This window comes from Lissotriton helveticus, chromosome 6 (assembly GCF_964261635.1).
Source record: "Lissotriton helveticus chromosome 6, aLisHel1.1, whole genome shotgun sequence".
Taxonomy (NCBI): Eukaryota; Metazoa; Chordata; class Amphibia; order Caudata; family Salamandridae; genus Lissotriton; species Lissotriton helveticus.
Genome location: NC_136067.1, coordinates 1,469,427,589 through 1,469,448,448, shown reverse-complemented (window position 1 = coordinate 1,469,448,448; position 20,860 = coordinate 1,469,427,589). Strand labels below are relative to the sequence as shown.

The 20,860-nt window shown below is 42.7% G+C and overlaps 1 protein-coding gene across 1 annotated transcript in view; it reads left to right on the top strand.

The window, feature by feature from the left end:
• The window catches only part of LOC144762748 (uncharacterized), a 712,524-nt gene that overhangs the window by 418,427 nt on the left and 273,237 nt on the right, over positions 1-20,860 (top strand). The window contains exon 13 of the mRNA XM_078648000.1: positions 12,819-12,948. Within this exon, the coding sequence (XP_078504126.1) occupies positions 12,819-12,948 (130 nt within the window). The remainder of the gene's footprint in view (positions 1-12,818; positions 12,949-20,860) is intronic.

Here is a 20,860-nt window from a genome sequence, read left to right as displayed (position 1 = left end):
ATCCAGAGAGTCTTGATCTTAGAATTCTCCCACAGCTGTGCGCTGCTTAGAATATACTAATCAAATGGATGGGGGAGAAGGAAAATGCTGATCCCTCAGTTTCCTTAGGTAGTTACAAATAATCAGAGGGGAGGGATCACTTGTCCTGCGTGAACCAGGGTATGCAGGAGATCGAACAACGGTGTCTCCAAATAAAAACCCTCATGCACGTGTTGGGTAGCGTGGTAAGCGGTATATCTTGATTCTCCGCTCTTCAAACACGTGTGTGCATAATCATCGGGTTTTGTTTTTGGTATGCAGCCTCCACCAGGAGGATCTTACCCTCGGTAAAAACAGTAGTGACCCAGTGATGTGGAGGGAGTGTAGAACAATTAAAAATCCCCCGGAGACCCAGTTGTAGGAATTTTATTAGGTCTGGGTTCGGGTGGATCCCATTAGGGGAATGCTCAAGTGGCGTGCGCTCTATTGAAAATATTAAGTTCTCAGGACGCACTAGCATTCAAAATGATTTAAAAGGGCCAACATGTTTCAGCCCTCTATGCTGTGAATCGGACTTTAGGGCTTTCGTCAGGACCCGTGGTGAAAGGTGAAAGTGATACTAGTTTACTATATTAATAGCAAGCAAGTGTGTAGAAAAGGGAAATTTTCAACCTGTTTCTTTTTCTCGAGGTCACGATGTACCTATAGTTCAAACATAATAAAAACATACACAAAGGGAAAACAAGGGTAAGGGAGACACATAGCGTAGTGGATTCACTACTAGACAATACAAATTGTAGCAACTTAAAATGGCAATACTTCAAAACCCCCAGTAATTGGCAGTGTCAACTCTCTCTTTCTCCAACAAGCTATTTCATGCAAAAAGTGGTTTATAGATGATGAATCATACTTATATGCGAAACGGGTGTGTAGGGTTTTGGTAATACCCCACCACTCGAATAACTATTGTGGTTGAGTCAAATAAGTGGCAATCGATTACCACGTGACATGCAAAACTTGTTCATAAATATGTGCAGTTTCTACAGTCTTGAACATGATAATGGTTGCCCAGCGTCGTGAAAATCTTTCATACTGATGTGCTCTGTGCGCCAATATCGTACCTGAAATGCACATTAGTTACACCTCCTTCGGGTGTGACAAGGGCTTCGAGGGGGCTAAATAGAAAGGACAACTAAGCATTAGCGCGAGGCGGTTCTCGGTATACTTGCGGTTTTGTAGCAGAAGTGTCTCGTGATGGTACCTAACGCTCCTCTCCTCGCGCCTCGCGTTGCGCTGCTGCTGCCTCTTGGGACCCGGAAGTAACAGGACTGTGCTTCCGGATCGTTTTTAGCGGGTCTCCGTTCATGGCAATAGAGAGGGGACTAGGCGCTTCTTCGTGTTTACAATATCACGAAGTGGAGAACGTGTTGTAGAAGCATGTGTTCATTCGTATTCCTCAAAAGATGATTCTGATGCTTCATCTTGAAGCGCGATTGATATTTCGAATATTAGGATGATATTTATGAAAAAATAAAATAAAAAAATATAAAAATTAATTAACTTTATGAGAATGAAAATAAAATTGTATATGATGATCAGTTAAGAGGTCATACAGTGGGGTTTGTTAAATTCGATGACAAACAGTTTATTAAATTTAAGCACTAAGTTGATCACTGGTGCTTCTCACAATGCGACTTGTGGATATCTTTCGTTAGGTCTCTTGAGAACCGCCTCGCGCTAATGCTTAGTTGTCCTTTCTATTTAGCCCCCTCGAAGCCCTTGTCACACCCGAAGGAGGTGTAACTAATGTGCATTTCAGGTACGATATTGGCGCACAGAGCACATCAGTATGAAAGATTTTCACGACGCTGGGCAACCATTATCATGTTCAAGACTGTAGAAACTGCACATATTTATGAACAAGTTTTGCATGTCACGTGGTAATCGATTGCCACTTATTTGACTCAACCACAATAGTTATTCGAGTGGTGGGGTATTACCAAAACCCTACACACCCGTTTCGCATATAAGTATGATTCATCATCTATAAACCACTTTTTGCATGAAATAGCTTGTTGGAGAAAGAGAGAGTTGACACTGCCAATTACTGGGGGTTTTGAAGTATTGCCATTTTAAGTTGCTACAATTTGTATTGTCTAGTAGTGAATCCACTGCGCTATGTGTCTCCCTTACCCTTGTTTTCCCTTTGTGTATGTTTTTATTATGTTTGAACTATAGGTACATCGTGACCTCGAGAAAAAGAAACAGGTTGAAAATTTCCCTTTTCTACACACTTGCTTGCTATTAATATAGTAAACTAGTATCACTTTCACCTTTCACCACGGGTCCTGACGAAAGCCCTAAAGTCCGATTCACGGCATAGAGGGCTGAAACATGTTGGCCATTTTAAATCATTTTGAATGCTAGTGCGTCCTGAGAACTTAATATTTTCAATAGAGCGCACGCCACTTGAGCATTCCCCTAATGGGATCCACCCGAACCCAGACCTAATAAAATTCCTACAACTGGGTCTCCGGGGGATTTTTAATTGTTCTACACTCCCTCCACATCACTGGGTCACTACTGTTTTTACCGAGGGTAAGATCCTCCTGGTGGAGGCTGCATACCAAAAACAAAACCCGATGATTATGCACACACGTGTTTGAAGAGCGGAGAATCAAGATATACCGCTTACCACGCTACCCAACACGTGCATGAGGGTTTTTATTTGGAGACACCGTTGTTCGATCTCCTGCATACCCTGGTTCACGCAGGACAAGTGATCCCTCCCCTCTGATTATTTGTAACTACCTAAGGAAACTGAGGGATCAGCGTTTTCCTTCTCCCCCATCCATTTGATTAGTATATTCTAAGCAGCGCACAGCTGTGGGAGAATTCTAAGATCAAGACTCTCTGGATAATCACACCGGATTGAGCCTTTCGCCTTGGCACGAACCAACCATGGCTGAAAACTTCGGATTAAGCTATACAACCGAGGAAATTGATGCAATACTAGCGAGACCTCCTCGCTTTTTGGACAGTGACCTCACTCAGACTCTAGCAAGCACCACAGACTGAATTGACCGAGATAAAAAAAGAACAAGTAAGAACTGCCGTCCACGGGATCATCATGACGGAATACTTGAGGGTAAATGCAGCTCCCAGAGGCCTCTGGGTTACCAATGCCCCACGTATCTTTCTGAAAGATCTGGCCTTTAGAAAAGACTGGTCGGCCATATCCTGGAAGTGTACAAGGGACTACTTAGTCCTAATAATAAAGACAGCATCAAGACTAACAGACGAACTCACTGTCAAAATCCAAATCCTTGAAACAAAACTGAACAACACTGTGAATGTAACCATTTATAAGAAAAGGCTTGAAGAAATCAATAAGGAGATGGACGACACTCAAGAGTATCTCACTCAGACCAAGCTACAGAAACTGGCAAAAGAACTAAAGAGGTTTTCCCTTGAACGTATACATCCTTACAGTAACAAGGACCACAAATTCAATGACAACGCATCAAACTATGGATCAACCAGTGGGTCATCAGTTGATGGATCGGATCAAAGTGGTGATGAATTCCCCAATTATAATAGAGGAAGACCACAAAACAGGAGGAATAACCGAAGAGGCAGGAACACATGGCGTCCTCCTTTCTTCCAGGTAGACCATCAAGGAATTCCATTCCAACCCTTCAACCCACATTTTCAAGGCTGGATGAACCCTTTCTTTCCGGGACCCCCGCCCATGAACCATCAAGGACCCAAACAACAAGGACAAAACTTCCAACCCAGGGTTCCTTTTTTAGGGAGGGGCCAACCTCAGCAACGAGGAAAGAATCGAGGAGTAACTTGGTCAGACCAAACCCGACAGGTCCAAACGAGGAGTGTGACAAAAGCCAACACTGTTCCCTCATCGTGAATTTGACCGACAAGGTCCTAACAAAGGAACAAGAGGATGTCCTTAATAAAGGCCTGGGATTCGTCCCTACCCCCAAAACAGACATCTTCAGAACAAAATGTGAACTGGCCGAATTCTGTCGAACCCTCAAACTGAAAGCCTTTTTTAAGGACCAACCAAAATACATCCCAGAGGGAGACACCTCATTGAGGAACAAGTCCACTTTTTGCCCACTACCCTCTCAAGTTCCGATTGAAATCGCAACCTTTGAGCAAGCTATTATGAGAGAAGTAGACGAACTATCATCTAACCAACAAAAACCGTTTCATAACGTAACAAGAGCGGAGCAGATAGCGCTGGATGAATTAAATAAACGACGGCCAAATCATAATAAAACCAGCCGACAAAGGAGGGGGGGTAGTTATCTTGTCTGCAGTGGGTTATGACAAGCAGTGTCTTGATCTCCTGTCAGATGACAAATTTTACAAGAAACTATCCAATGATCCCACCAAAAGGTTGCAGAGTGAAATACAAATGATGATTGAAGAGGCGGAAGCTCACAATTGGCTTTCCAAAAAAGAAGCTGATTTTCTGGTAGCAAAGAACCCCAAAACTCCATATTTCTACTCATTGCCTAAAATACACAAGGCCCGAATACCACCTCCAGGACGACCAATAGTGTCAGGCATCGGGTCGGTTTTAGAGCCTCTCTCTCAGTTTGCTGATTATTACCTCAAACCATTGGTACAAAGTACACCTACCTACTTAAAGGACACGCGAGACCTTCTGAACTTACTTAAAGATGTTGAATATTCACCTGACACCATGATGCTTGTAGGACTTGATGTGGAAAGTCTCTACACGAGCCTACCACAACGAGAGACCCTGGATATGCTAGAGCAAATTCTTTTCGAAAAGGACTGGACATACAAAACCCCTAGACACTTCGTTTTGGAATGTTGCCGTATGGCCTTGACAGAGAATCATTTTCTATACAAAGAGACACTGTACTTACAATGCCATGGGACCTCGATGGGCAGTACATTTGCCCCGAGTGTAGCTGGGTTATACGTGAGCACTTTTGAAGGCACACATATACACACAGAAACCAATCCCTTTATCCGTCATATACTGCTTTGGAAGCGGTATATTGACGACATCCTGCTAATCTGGGCAGGCAACGAAGAGGATCTAAAAGATTTCCATACATGGCTGAACACAAAAGACAGCTGCTTGAAGTTTACGTATAGTGCGGACAGGAGAAGCTTAGACTTCCTGGATATTACCATATATGCTGAAGACGGGCATCTACAAACACGCACTTTCTTCAAAGAAACAGCAAAGAACAGTCTCCTCTCTTTCAAGAGCTTTCATCCCCGCCCTTTGAGGGAGAATCTTCCCTATAGTCAGTTCCTCAGGCTGCGGAGGAACTGCAGCAAGAACACCGAGTACCGGGCACAAGCACAAGACCTTTGCACCAAACTCCAACATCGAGACTATCCAAGGCGAGTGATTAATAAATGCAAAAAAAGAGCACAGAACCAAAACAGAGAAGGCCTATTGGAGACCTTTACAAAAACAGAACCTGAGGATCTCACTACCTGTGTCACCACCTTCAGTCCAGTAACCGACATAGTCAAAAAAATCGTGAACAAAAATTGGAGGATCCTCACATCTGGCACACTTTCTTGGCCTAAACCGAGATTCGCCAACAGGCGATGTAGGAACTTAAAAGACATCCTGGTACATATGAGACCACCTGTAACCAAACGGGGACAACAAACCAATTTATGGGGAAATCCCCCCATTACTGGACATTATCCCTGTGGCTCTTGTTCAGTTTGTAATTTGACACAACCAACTAAGGAGTTACAACTACTTCCAAATTTCAAATGGAGAATGCTCAAACATACTAACTGCAATACAAGCCATGTAGTGTACATGATTACCTGCCCCTGCCAGCTGCACTACATTGGCATGACATGTAGGAAAGCTAAACAAAGGATCGTAGAGCACAGGAGCAACGTCAAATGTAAAAAAACCACAACCAAGATGGCGAGTCATTTTCTGGAGAAGAACCACACAGTGTATGACCTTAACTGGGTCATTCTTGAAACTCTGGACACCAAGGACAGCAATGCAGAGAGAATCCTCTTTGAAAAAGAGCAACGCTGGGTCCACCGTCTGGGGACAGATACAAGAGGGCTGAATGATAATATTCCGTGGCTGAGCGTGTTGAAATAATAAAACTGTTTTCTAAAACCAACATCAGCAGAACTTACACATTCCCTACAGGCTTTACCCTAAAATGCGGCGTATCTCAAGAGACCTAACGAAAGATATCCACAAGTCGCATTGTGAGAAGCACCAGTGATCAACTTAGTGCTTAAATTTAATAAACTGTTTGTCATCGAATTTAACAAACCCCACTGTATGACCTCTTAACTGATCATCATATACAATTTTATTTTCATTCTCATAAAGTTAATTAATTTTTATATTTTTTTATAAATATCATCCTAATATTCGAAATATCAATCGCGCTTCAAGATGAAGCATCAGAATCATCTTTTGAGGAATACGAATGAACACATGCTTCTACAACACGTTCTCCACTTCGTGATATTGTAAACACGAAGAAGCGCCTAGTCCCCTCTCTATTGCCATGAACGGAGACCCGCTAAAAACGACCCGGAAGCACAGTCCTGTTACTTCCGGGTCCCAAGAGGCAGCAGCAGCGCAACGCGAGGCGCGAGGAGAGGAGCGTTAGGTACCATCACGAGACACTTCTGCTACAAAACCGCAAGTATACCGAGAACCGCCTCGCGCTAATGCTTAGTTGTCCTTTCTATTTAGCCCCCTCGAAGCCCTTGTCACACCCGAAGGAGGTGTAACTAATGTGCATTTCAGGTACGATATTGGCGCACAGAGCACATCAGTATGAAAGATTTTCACGACGCTGGGCAACCATTATCATGTTCAAGACTGTAGAAACTGCACATATTTATGAACAAGTTTTGCATGTCACGTGGTAATCGATTGCCACTTATTTGACTCAATCACAATAGTTATTCGAGTGGTGGGGTATTACCAAAACCCTACACACCCGTTTCGCATATAAGTATGATTCATCATCTATAAACCACTTTTTGCATGAAATAGCTTGTTGGAGAAAGAGAGAGTTGACACTGCCAATTACTGGGGGTTTTGAAGTATTGCCATTTTAAGTTGCTACAATTTGTATTGTCTAGTAGTGAATCCACTACGCTATGTGTCTCCCTTACCCTTGTTTTCCCTTTGTGTATGTTTTTATTATGTTTGAACTATAGGTACATCGTGACCTCGAGAAAAAGAAACAGGTTGAAAATTTCCCTTTTCTACACACTTGCTTGCTATTAATATAGTAAACTAGTATCACTTTCACCTTTCACCACGGGTCCTGACGAAAGCCCTAAAGTCCGATTCACGGCATAGAGGGCGGAAACATGTTGGCCATTTTAAATCATTTTGAATGCTAGTGCGTCCTGAGAACTTAATATTTTCAATAGAGCGCACGCCACTTGAGCATTCCCCTAATGGGATCCACCCGAACCCAGACCTAATAAAATTCCTACAACTGGGGATTTTTAATTGTTCTACACTCCCTCCACATCACTGGGTCACTACTGTTTTTACCGAGGGTAAGATCCTCCTGGTGGAGGCTGCATACCAAAAACAAAACCCGATGATTATGCACACACGTGTTTGAAGAGCGGAGAATCAAGATATACCGCTTACCACGCTACCCAACACGTGCATGAGGGTTTTTATTTGGAGACACCGTTGTTCGATCTCCTGCATACCCTGGTTCACGCAGGACAAGTGATCCCTCCCCTCTGATTATTTGGCATATAGACTACATCAGATCCCCCGCCACGTCTAGCATTACAATATATGATTGGCGCTCTCTTTGTGCTGAAATGGGAGCAGTAAATGTCACAGCATGCCTAGTCTGTTAACAACACGGTTTTTCTCTAGATTGGAGTCTGGTAACAAACCCGTCTGTTTTTTACAACAAATACACACAGGATTGAGCGTTATATTATGCTTGCTAAATACTTATTTTCGAATGGAAACATGACGGCAATAAAAGTTGTGCCGTTTCCCATGATTCCTAAGGTGAGGCGCACGGACGTGACGCGTCCCATGCGACTGACAAGGGTGGGGCTAGAGTATGTATTCAGTCTGGCTGTTCCTGTCGGTACCTCCCCGAGACAGCCCAGAAGGACGTCCGGAGTAGCGACAGGAAGGTAAGCGGCCGTGCTTACAAACCCCTATCGATGTTCTTTACTTGGCCGTGAGTAATTGTTCCCATTTTTTGTCCGTATGTCTGATGGTTACTCACGAGCACGAGGTAGCTCTCGCACAGTACTAACGTACGCAGCTTCCTCGGTGACATGAAACAAACGCTGCTAGGGCGTGTATGCATAAGCATGATTTAGCCATTGTGCAACACTTATGTACGAAGCTCCTGTTTTTACTTTACCGAATGCTGATATTAGGAAGTAAGCAACCGATTTATTAAGGTTGTAAACAACTGATTCTGAGACAAACCCCCAGAAGTAAAGATCAGTGCTCAAAGAGCTTACAGTGTCTAAAGAATATAGATGGAAATAAGCATCCGCATGTAATTCAAACATCATTACATAGCGATACGACGCCTCTATTATTCCTAGGAATAGCGACAGCAGACAAATAGTTTGGGCTATCGAGTGGAATTTGGGAGTAGACCAGCGAACTGTTTGCTGCCTTGGGGTGGTGTAATGAAGTCAGCTTGGCTGACATGTGTAAGTAACTCCTGTCTTCGATTTGTTTTTATGCTCACTAGTGCGGGGCTCCATGTACCTGCGCTGTGGCCAGGTGGGGTGGAGCGTTACTCTCCTCTGAATGAGGTAAGTAGGAGTGGCCACTACACGGTGGTAAGAGTGGTGGTGTCATTAAGAGGCACGAGATTGGCACTTTGAAATCCAATCATAGATGCAAATTACTAAATGGAAAGTATAACCAAACTGACTGGTTGCTGTTATGGTTGTCTGTCTCTTTCTTTGTATGTGTCTGTTCTGAATGTCCTCTCCTTTGTATGACGACCTGAAAATCGCAACAAAGAGGAGAATGAAGATCTACTGAATACCCAGGTGATAGTTCTCTTTCTTTTCACATTTTTTCACTGAGCAGTCGTGATTATGGTCCTGAAGAAAGCAGCAGGATACCTTTAGGCTCCAATTAAATCTGCAGAAACATGTCGACCACACTTTAGTAGTAGTGATTATTTGTTGAAATCACTATTATCGCACGCATTTTAATGATTTGGGAGTATTAAGGTCTCAATAAAATTCTCATCCTTTCTACTACCCAATTTTATCTGTCCATTTCACAGTTCACTCTCTTTCACTTTTCACTTGCACTGCTCTACAGTTGTCCATTCACACCCTGATACCAGTTGATGTTCACTAGGTTCCACTGTAATGACAACGGTTTGTCGTCAGTGGTGGTCATAAGAAAACCTTATCTTCCCGATATGGAAGAACCCAGATGATGAACAGGGCGTCAAGGATCGGCAACTGATGGGTATTTTCCCACATAGGAAAGATACCTTACACTTAGATAGTATATTCATTTGTAGTTTTGAGGTTAAGTCTCCCTAGGTGAGCGCTACTAGTTCTAGACACATATATTTCTTGAGATAGTTATTCATTGACCCACTGCTACTCTGTGTTTGTGTATAATTTGATTTAGGGGCGGTAGCAGTGTTAGGTCTCTAAACATCCCCTTGGGCCCTCCCCACCCAGTTGTTTATATATTATTATTATGTAGTCATTTTGTTGATTATAAGAGGCTGGCAGACAGGGAAAGTTCTCTTTAGGCCAGAGCTAAAAAGGCACCTGTGAGAGGGATGCATTTAAAAATTCACTGAAGTTGAATCATATAAATAAGCGATTAAGAAATAGATTAAAATCAACAATATGATTTCTGTAAAAAAAAAAACACCATTCAGTAGAACAGAAACAAATGTTTCTGTATGCAGTAGATGCAAGAAGCATAGTACTGAAAAAATTGGGATAAGGGGTTAGATGCCGGATGTACTATTCCTATTCACAAGCCAGGGATGTGCAAGTTGCACACCGACTGGTTTTCGAATGGGAATGCAGTTTGTGATGCAAATTGTGTACTAATAAATCACATAAACAATTGTACATTTGCAAGGGATGGCAAGTTGACCTGCCTAATGAATATCAATTAGGGAGGTCGCAGTTTGTGACCCCCTGTGATTGGCTGAAAATGGGGTAGGTCTGGAATGGACAGTAGACTGTAGTCCCTGTGTTTGCATTCCCAAATGTGAAACATTTTGCTGTAAATTATCCTATATCCATTAAAGGGACCAGCGCTGCTTTCAAGAAAAAGATTCCTGTTTGGGAAGACAGTGGGGTGAGCAGGTGTTGGTCCCCTACTTGCTCCCTCCAAGGATACCATCATGAATCCCCTAGGGACATCTTCCCATCTAGGAATCAGATACCACCCCCTTTGTTGTGTCGGTATCTAATGAGTGGTTTTAAAACTGCAATTGAGGTCACAAACCATTGATACATTCCTCTCTTTTTCAAGTTCCAAAAGTAAGTTTATTTAAGAATAACAATCAACAATACTTCGTACAGATAATCAATTAAAGAAAGAAAAAAGTAAATAAAGGATATTGATGATACATAGTTACATTGTAATTGAAACGAAAAGCACATTGGGAGATATGCTTATTTAGAGGCAAAGAAAGTCTGGTTCATGTTAAACAAAGCATATAACAAAAGGAGGGTACAATGTTATTTCAATATATTATCATGTACATATTACTAAGGATATTAAGCTATGTTAATACGAAATAAAGGTAATCAAGGAGGCTTAGCAACTTCTTGTTGTAGAGGTTGGGGAAACAAAGGATTTTTTCGCACTATCATCTAAAATTTGTGATACATTCCTCTCTTAATCGCAGATAGTTCCCTCTAATTTGTAAAGTAGACAGATAACAATCCACCTTTTCTGAATCGCAAAGACTCTTCCGATATGTAGAAGGGCTTTAGTATATAGTAAAAAGGTACTTTGTGGCCACAAACCCTGTAATTTGGCTTTAGTAAATAGTAAAAATTGACTTTGTGGTCACAAAACCTGTACTTTTGTGGATCACAGGCTTTGAGACCGCAAAATACCTTTGCACATTCAGCAGTTAATACCATACCTAGTTCAAGTTCTTTTAAAAAAAACTAGCATCTGGCATGTTGCATCACATTTGTAGTACCTTTAATGAACCACATACAAATATTAAACTGTGCATATAGCACTTGCCATTTTATATATTTTAAATTTCTTAGCTGAGCGCACAACAGATGCAACAATTAGCTAACAATGTTCCCACGTTATTCCTCATAATGACGAAATGGTCAGTTGTCGCTGCTTATAATCATGTCTCCGACTAGTTGCACGTCAGAGAGTTCAGAAGTGGAGGCCTATGGCACTAAGAAGGCTTTGTAGATCACGCAGTGGATAGACACTTGTTTTTTTATTAAATAGTTTTTTGTTCATTGAGGTTTACTGTAGGGACTCCCTCTGACACACCACAGAGCTTTGCTATTGTTAAGATATTGCTAGGTTACAAGGGAGACAGAAATCACTTCAATGGTAAGGCAAAATAAGCATGCAGGGAAGGATAGATAGGTCTTTGTGAGAAAGGGTAGGGAGAATATTAGAAGAGCAATTGAATAGACCTGGCAAGAAAGATTGGGCATTGTGAATTGTAGGTCAAATGAAGGGGAACAAGTTTATCAATGTATCATCCTGTGATATTACAAAGTGAGGAATATGTTACTTTGGGTACTATAAGTTTTCATTTTAATGCATTCCTTCTTCTATTTTATGGAAGCTAATAGACAGAATGGCGCCTATAGTGCTTGCACATTGAAGTGACATGTACATTGTCCACGGCTAAGTTTACTGCTTATTGCATTAAAACAAAAAGCAAATAGAAAATATTATACTCAGCAAATACTTAGCAATAACTTAGAAAATAAGCAGGTAATGTGTTGCCCTGTCAAGCTCTAAACATTCAGAAAAGTGTATTCCTGCCACTGGAGGATTTGCCATATAGTACACACTGCGGAATTTCAATGATCCATTTGAAAATATCGTTGTGAATTCATGGGTTCTGTAACCCATGCAGTATATTTCCAAGAGCATGACTTCTATAATGTGTGGTATTTTTGTAGGGATAAATAAGCGGACCCAATTTTCTAAACCTGTGATTTCAGTATGACATCTGCTATTATTTTTATAGGTATTTGCACATTTATGAATGTGTATAGTAAGATGTTTTTCTAGGTATTTGCACAATAATATGCTTACGTTTGTTAGGTATGAGTACAATATATTTATTTTCTCTACCTATGAGTTCAAACACATCTATATTCTTCATAGGTCTATGTACAGTAACACTATTTTTCTATAGCTAAGGTTATGACAACACTTCTGGTATTACTCTTATAGTTTGTATTTTGTGCCATAAGACATTTATTCCCTTGGTATGGATATAATAACACTATTGGACTCATTAGGATGGCGGTCAGCGGTAATTGACCTATGTGTGGCCATACTAATATGGCGGACATGAGTTCCGCTGCTTGCGGGTGGAAAAATTCGGTGCCACCGCCCGACATCCTAATGGACCCCTATATTTCAACAGATATGAGAACAATAACGTCTCCTTCTTATGAGAGTGTATCCTTATTTTGTGGTTGGTGAAAATACCCAACAATCATTTGCCAGAATAACATATATATTGTCAGAGAAAAAGAATGTGGAATGTTATGGTAGTATTTAAAATAATTCCTGAAATAACTGTCTTTGTACCCACTAGGTTCCTGTATGAACTTTCCCTTATTCCAAACTTCTCCGAACGTGTCTTCTGTATCCTTTTGCGGGCAACATTTTCAGAAAATATTCCCTCTATCAATCGCAAACTTGAATTGATTAAAAAAGTGTGTGAGGTAAGGCTTTTGCACTTTAGCAGTTTTTACATACTCTTGTACCTATGTTTAAGCTGTACAGGCGAAATATATTATCCTTTGTTGCATGTCCTGGTGTACCCCTTTTTGAAGTGGTCCTTCTGAAGGGAGTCAAGCAGATAAAATGAAGAAGAATCGCAAATATCCTAATGAATAGTATTACACCCCAAATCTGATAATATTTTACGTTTGGAAGATCGTGAGAAGTAGTAACTGGTTACTTTTGTGGACCATTAAAGTACACTTTTATTAACAAGGATGCTCATGAGTTTTAAATAGCAAACCATAGCGGTCAGAGCAGGACTAGGAGCCAAAGGCAGCCCTGGTAAAAATGTTTGAGACAGCTCTAGTCATCTATCCCTCCCTTCAGCTATTGTTCCCTTCCTTTTTTCCTTTTTTTCTCCCCCCTTCCTCTGTCTTTCTCTGACCACCTCTGTGCCTGCTATAATAAACTTCAGCCAGTTGGAGAGTCTTTTTGAGGGCCCAGCGGCAGCCCTATGCTCTCAATATATGCTCCTCAATAGTTCCAGTCCTCCTGTGAAACACTCAATGTGTTAAATTTCCACTAAAGTGATAGTGGTAACCATGACAGGAGAGCAGAGTGACTGTTTCGTGATATGTTTGGTTACATCAACTAGCCTTCCGAAAACACACTTTCTTTTTATGTATGGAATGCGCAGGTTGAGTTGAGCTACAAATGTATTACTACATTCTTTTTTTTTTTAGAAAACCTACATTAAGTGGTGACCAAACAGCCTGTAGGAACTTCCAGGCTAGCATAAAGTGGATACTGTTGTAACGGCTGTTGGTTTCTGATGGAATGGTGGTTTATTTTTAGGAGGATGTAATCGTGTGGCCATGCCAGATGCTCAAAACCCCTCCCTTACTGAATGATATAGGACTCTTGAGCTTTCTGTTTTCTGAGTAAGGACGTTAAATTAAACCTCTTTCCGTTCTTTTAAACTCCCAATACCCCTTGGGAGATGGTTTTACAGCCAATGGGTTTGCTTATACAGTCCTTAATGCAGTCTATGCTGCGAGCAGGGAGAGCAAGGATTGTCTTGAACCCAAAACAAGGAGCCAAAAGAAAACAGAGAAATAGCAGAGAAAGTGGTGGTTGTACTAGTCCCTTGCCGTCTCTGGTTTTCTCTTCAGTGTTGTGGCTTGTCTCCTTGAGAGGGAACATGAAAGAAGCAAAAGATAGGGTCAGGCTGCTGTCCTAATGGTACCCATTGGGGAATAGTGCTCCTTTCACCATGCCCTATCACCGTGCGGTGTCTTAGTGCAGGGGATATCGGTGGGTCAGGGTGAGGTGGCCCGTAAACCCACCCACAAGCCCTTAAAAGAAAAGAATTGAATGCTAGGCACTTTCGCGAACCCACGATCCTCCAGGGCCTTGGGAAGGGGAGTCTCAGCCTCTGATTCCCTCGTTGGAGCACTGAACTCTGGCACGTTGCTCCCTGAGCTGTCTCCTCCGGCGGCGTCTCCTCTTCTCGTGGTGTCCACTCTGGCATTCCCCACCTCCTCTGGCAATACGTTGGTCTCTTTTTCCTCCTCTTGGGTTTTTCTGTCTTCTCCAGTCAGCCTCTCATTTCATCTCTCCGTGTTTGGTCTCTCTCTCTCTTTCCTGGCCCCACCCACCTATTCATTGGTTGACAATATTTACAACAAGGGGTGGTGAGGGACAGAGTCTCTGAATTAAGCAGAATACTCTCACCCAGTCAAGAGATCAGGGCTAGATCCAACACCGTTTTTTAGCTCATTGCACCATCCCAGTTTCAGAACCTGGCTGTATGCAAATTAGTCTGTCCCTGGCCCAGTGCATCATGGGAACAGGGCAGACCAGACTACAAAAGCCAATTCTTACACTGGGAAGGAAACAAGCTTCCGGGGACCGGTTTCTGGCATTACAGCCGTCTTCGGCCCGGCTTGCTTGAATCCTGATGGTGCAATGAGCAAGGGACTCATGTCTGAGTATACCCTTCCACGCTTAGGGTGGACAAAAATATTTACAACAAGGGGTGGTGAGGGACAGAGTCTCTGAATTAAGCAGAATACTCTCACCCAGTCAAGAGATCAGGGCTAGATCCAACACCGTTTTTTAGCTCATTGCACCATCCCAGTTTCAGAACCTGGCTGTATGCAAATTAGTCTGTCCCTGGCCCAGTGCATCATGGGAACAGGGCAGACCAGACTACAAAAGCCAATTCTTACACTGGGAAGGAAACAAGCTTCCGGGGACCGGTTTCTGGCATTACAGCCGTCTTCGGCCCGGCTTGCTTGAATCCTGATGGTGCAATGAGCAAGGGACTCATGTCTGAGTATACCCTTCCACGCTTAGGGTGGACAAACATATTTACAACAAGGGGTGGTGAGGGACAGAGTCTCTGAATTAAGCAGAATACTCTCACCCAGTCAAGAGATCAGGGCTAGATCCAACACCGTTTTTTAGCTCATTGCACCATCCCAGTTTCAGAACCTGGCTGTATGCAAATTAGTCTGTCCCTGGCCCAGTGCATCATGGGAACAGGGCAGACCAGACTACAAAAGCCAATTCTTACACTGGGAAGGAAACAAGCTTCCGGGGACCGGTTTCTGGCATTACAGCCGTCTTCGGCCCGGCTTGCTTGAATCCTGATGGTGCAATGAGCAAGGGACTCATGTCTGAGTATACCCTTCCACGCTTAGGGTGGACAAAAATATTTACAACAAGGGGTGGTGAGGGACAGAGTCTCTGAATTAAGCAGAATACTCTCACCCAGTCAAGAGATCAGGGCTAGATCCAACACCGTTTTTTAGCTCATTGCACCATCCCAGTTTCAGAACCTGGCTGTATGCAAATTAGTCTGTCCCTGGCCCAGTGCATCATGGGAACAGGGCAGACCAGACTACAAAAGCCAATTCTTACACTGGGAAGGAAACAAGCTTCCGGGGACCGGTTTCTGGCATTACAGCCGTCTTCGGCCCAGCTTGCTTGAATCCTGATGGTGCAATGAGCAAGGGACTCATGTCTGAGTATACCCTTCCACGCTTAGGGTGGACAAAAATATTTACAACAAGGGGTGGTGAGGGACAGAGTCTCTGAATTAAGCAGAATACTCTCACCCAGTCAAGAGATCAGGGCTAGATCCAACACCGTTTTTTAGCTCATTGCACCATCCCAGTTTCAGAACCTGGCTGTATGCAAATTAGTCTGTCCCTGGCCCAGTGCATCATGGGAACAGGGCAGACCAGACTACAAAAGCCAATTCTTACACTGGGAAGGAAACAAGCTTCCGGGGACCGGTTTCTGGCATTACAGCCGTCTTCGGCCACCCCTTGTTGTAAATTATTCATTGGTTGACGGCAGGGAACTTCTGGTCTCGAACTGTGCTGCTAGAGCGCAATGCTATTCAAAATAAAGCGGTTCGCCCCGGTACTCCACCGCAATCTTTTGGATATATATTCCTGGTGAAGGATTAATTTAAGTGTCCTTCCAATATAAAAGATTGTTAGATCTATTTTGCCGCATCATGTTTTCTTTTTTTCCAGTACTAGAGCACAATGTTCAGTTCCTAGTCGGAGTGGAGAATCTTCCATGTTGGATTTATTGGGACATGCCTCTGTGTCTGCACTGGATCGATCACAGAGGATAACGGATTTTATCATTTAAAGCTTTTCTTCTAGCAGATATCATTAGCGTATCATTTTATAGGCTTTCTATGATTGTGAAGTAGTTGTGAACACATTTGCAAGTTGTAAGTACGTGTAACTTGTAAGAATATTGCATCTCTAGAAGGAAACAAATTCTGTCCTTGAAATGGAGGTAACTTAAAATTAACATAGTTGCATGCATATTCTACTGATTCTCATGCAACTGTAAGCACAAGATGGTAGACCCCTAAGCACTGGTGTAAATTGTACCAGAAATTCATTAATCTAGACTACACACACAAAAGCAACTCCCTAGCCAGAGAGAAATACCTAGGCACTTAAACATGCCATAATTACACCCATTCCTAGACAAAAAAGTGTGGATTCTGGTATCATAACCATTATATAGACCTTTCTTGGGCCATAGCAGTGCTGCCGAGGTAATAGAGACTTTTGCTCTGACAACATTTCCTACCATCTGATGACCAATGTCCTCCTCAGTGAACTTCAATCTGGATTTAGGCCCCAAATCAGTATTGAAACAAACCAACTAAACATAAAGGGTAATCTATGCTGGACCCTTGATCAAGCTTATCATTGTGTGTTGATACTGCTCAATGTCTCTGCACATTAGACACCATAGAAAAATAGGTAAACCAATCAGGGATGGTAAAACGCAACTACTCACCTGTGAGGGTCTCAGGGTGCTGGGGTGGAGGGGCTGCGGCTCCGTTGAGTGCTGGGGTCATCTGAAGAGCCAGGTTTTGAGGTCCTTCCTGAACTGGTACAAAAGGGGGTGGTGATGGACGGAGCCTCTGAACCAATCAAACACTCACACCCAGTCAGCAGATCTGGGTTTAATCCATCACCGTTCTTTAGCCCACTCTGCCACCCCAGTTCAGACATGGCCATATGCAAATCAGTCTGACCCTGTGCCTCATGGGAACAGTCCAGCCCGAACTGCCAAGCCATGCCTTCCCTGGACTGGAAACAAGCTTCCGAGGACCGGTTTCTGGCATTTCAGCCGTCTTCAGCCCGGCTTGCTTGAATCCAGTGGCAAAGTGAGCAGGGGACTCACGTCTGAGCATACCCTGCCAACTTATGGCGGCCAAAGTGGTACAAAAGGGGGTGGTGATGGACGGAGCATCTGAACCAATCAAACACTCACACCCAGTTAACAGATCTGGGTTTAATCCATCACCGTTCTTTAGCCCACTCTGCCACCCCAGTTCAGACATGGCCATATGCAAATCAGTCTGACCCTGTGCCTCATGGGAACAGTCCGGCCCAAACTGCCAAGCCATGCCTTCCCTGGACCGGAAACAAGCTTCCGAGGACCGGTTTCTGGCATTTCAGCCGTCTTCCGCCAAGCTTGTTTCCGGTCCAGGGAAGGCATGGCTTGGCAGTTCGGGCTGGACTGTTCCTGAACTGGGGTGGCAGAGTGGGCTAAAGAACGGTGATGGATTAAACCCTGATCTGTTGACTGGGTGTGAGTGTTTGATTGGGTCAGATGCTCCGTCCATCACCACCCCCTTTTGTACCGCTTCCTGAACTGGGGCAATGTGGGAGATTGCCGGAGGTGGAGTATGAGAGTGTTCCAGGCTTTGGCTGTGAGGTAGGAGAAGGACTTTCCTCCCGTTATGGTCTTGTTGATATGAGGGCGGGTGGCCAGAGAGAGCTGGGCTGATCAGAGGTGTCTTTTAAAGACTGTGCACCACAGCTGACATTAACAGTAGAACGCTGGTACGGATCACTCCATTCAAACACAACTGAGACCATAAAGTAAATATGGACCCATTCCTATCATAAACAGTCAGTATCTGTTGTGATGTACCACAAAGCTCTGCCTTGTCTCCTATCCTACTTGATGTCTACATAGCGCCCCGACATCCATCTTGGCTTCCTATATGATCACATACCTGATGTGGATGATGCCCAGCTCCTCCTAAAGATTGATGAAGCGTCTGTCAATTTAACTAAACTTTCACATTGCCATTCCAAAATCCAATGTTGGATGCAGTAGAACTTACTGTGCCTTGGGGATAAAAAAAACCCTGAAAACTTGCCGTTTAGTTCCGTAAGCCGATTTTCTGTCTCCCTTCCATAGCCAAAGGCTTTGGTGTCATCCCAAACTCCGCTGAACCAAGCCGGTAATCTTGGAGTGATCTTCAACAGCAATCTCTCTTTCTCTTCAAAGATAAATGCAGTTTGCAAGTCACCATTTTTCCACCTATGGCACTTGAAAGGAATTTTGCCATATTTACACTTCTCCCACAAAATTGCCCTGATACAGGATTGCTGTAATGGCCTCTGCACAGGCCTTCTCAAACCATACCTCGCCAATCTTCAATGAGAAAAGATGAATACTTCTCGCATGGCTCTGGGTCTGAGGTGTCGTTGTCATATTACCCCTGCTCTCATATCTTTCCACAGGCTCCTGGTTAAAGAAAGGACCTTCTTTAAAACTTTTGGAACTGTTCACATGGCTCTACATGACCAAACTGCGAAATACATCTCCAGCCTTTTTGTTTCATACCATCCAAACCTCAGGTCACCTAAATTAAGTTATTGATTCAAATACAAAAGATTTGGAGGCCGCTCACTTTATCACCAGGGCTCCTGCCCATGGAGCTCTTTACCTACTGACCTGAAACTTGAAAATGACTGCATAAAATGCAGGAGTTCCCTGAAGACACACATCTTCATTCTGGCATTTGGGTAGAGGTTTGACCATGAGTAGTGATTGGCTGATATACACAATCCCTACCAGCCATATTCCTAAGAATAGACTTTTCTAAAGGGCCAGACTTACTCATAACTAAGGGCATTATTTAGAGTTTGCTGGACGGATTATTCCATCACAATATGATGGATACTGCATATACCTTATTATAAGTGCCATAGGCTATAATGAAATTTCATGAGGTAGACAGGATAGCTCTGAGGTTTTGCCATCAGTGTTAATCCTACAATAGGACTATTAGACAGCTTTTTAGGTTGGGCCTTATTCAGTCCTATACATTGTCTTATTCCGCTCACCCACAAGCTCCCACCTCAATGCTCTCAGGTCACTTAATGGGGCAGTTAGTAGCCCTTTAGAACTACAGTAAACAAAATAAATAATTAAACAGCTAATATTCTAAACACATTGAACATGTTAAACATTGTTAAAAGGATCAAGCTGTATGGTTCTTTAATCCAAAAAAGTTAGTCCATATGTTACTTAGGGACATTTTGGCAAATAGTCAATTTTGTTAGTATTTTGCAGTACGAAGCTCTGCATTTCATGGAGTATCGTGTACTGCTGTTCAAAACAAAATACCACATCCTATTTTCGTATATCTCCATTGTTCAGTAGTTAGTGCCTTGAGCACTCAAAATCCTTATTCTGGAATTCTTGTCTCTCAGTTGTTGAGTATAATCATTAAATAACCCCCATCATTGGTGTTTGTTGGTCAAAAAGGAGAGATGAAAAGAAGCAATCATTTTAATCCAACACCATAAACTGTCAGGTCCAATTGGCGCTTCACAAGAATCAATAAAAAGATTTGGTGTGTGTTTAAAGAGTGTTAGTAACAAATTAATTCAAATTAATTTTGTTAATTTGGTAAGTATTAAGTTTAGTCACCATTATTACAGATTTAAATACTACATTAATCGATATTTCAAACAAGATAGACTACAAAATAGAATACAGAAATGCAGCAAGTGTGCTCCATAAGGGAAAACCCTTTATCTAAATTAATGAGGCTTTAGGCATCAAGGGAAATTTCTTCAAGAGGCAAGGTGATGTGGCAGTTTCAGAAACCCAAATGAAGGGTTCTGATGAGAGAATTAACATTATTAGGATGAAGCCTTGACAATCAAGAGGTGGAAATTAGCAAAAGCTGGAAAGTAGTCTCAGCTGAAAGTCAGCAGGTATCTCTAAGGTCTGCTTACTATGTTCCGCAGCAAGCCCTCCATACCTAAAGGGAAGCTCCCTGAAAAAATGGAGCATCTCTGGAAGGGCTCTGATTGGTTCTCTCTTACTAATCTAAGGGACACACACTAATATTTTTCTAACAAACATCAATAGCAATCTTACATTTTCCGTTCCCACCAACCAATCAGTTTCCAGCAAACTCTGGGAGCAGGTAAACTCCTTCATTGCTCACGTCTAAACAATGCACTATGGAATCTTGTCCTCGGTTTGTTACTTTGATCAAATCTTGTGGTACAGACAGTTCTTCCTACGAATCATGTTTCTTGCCATCACCTTTCC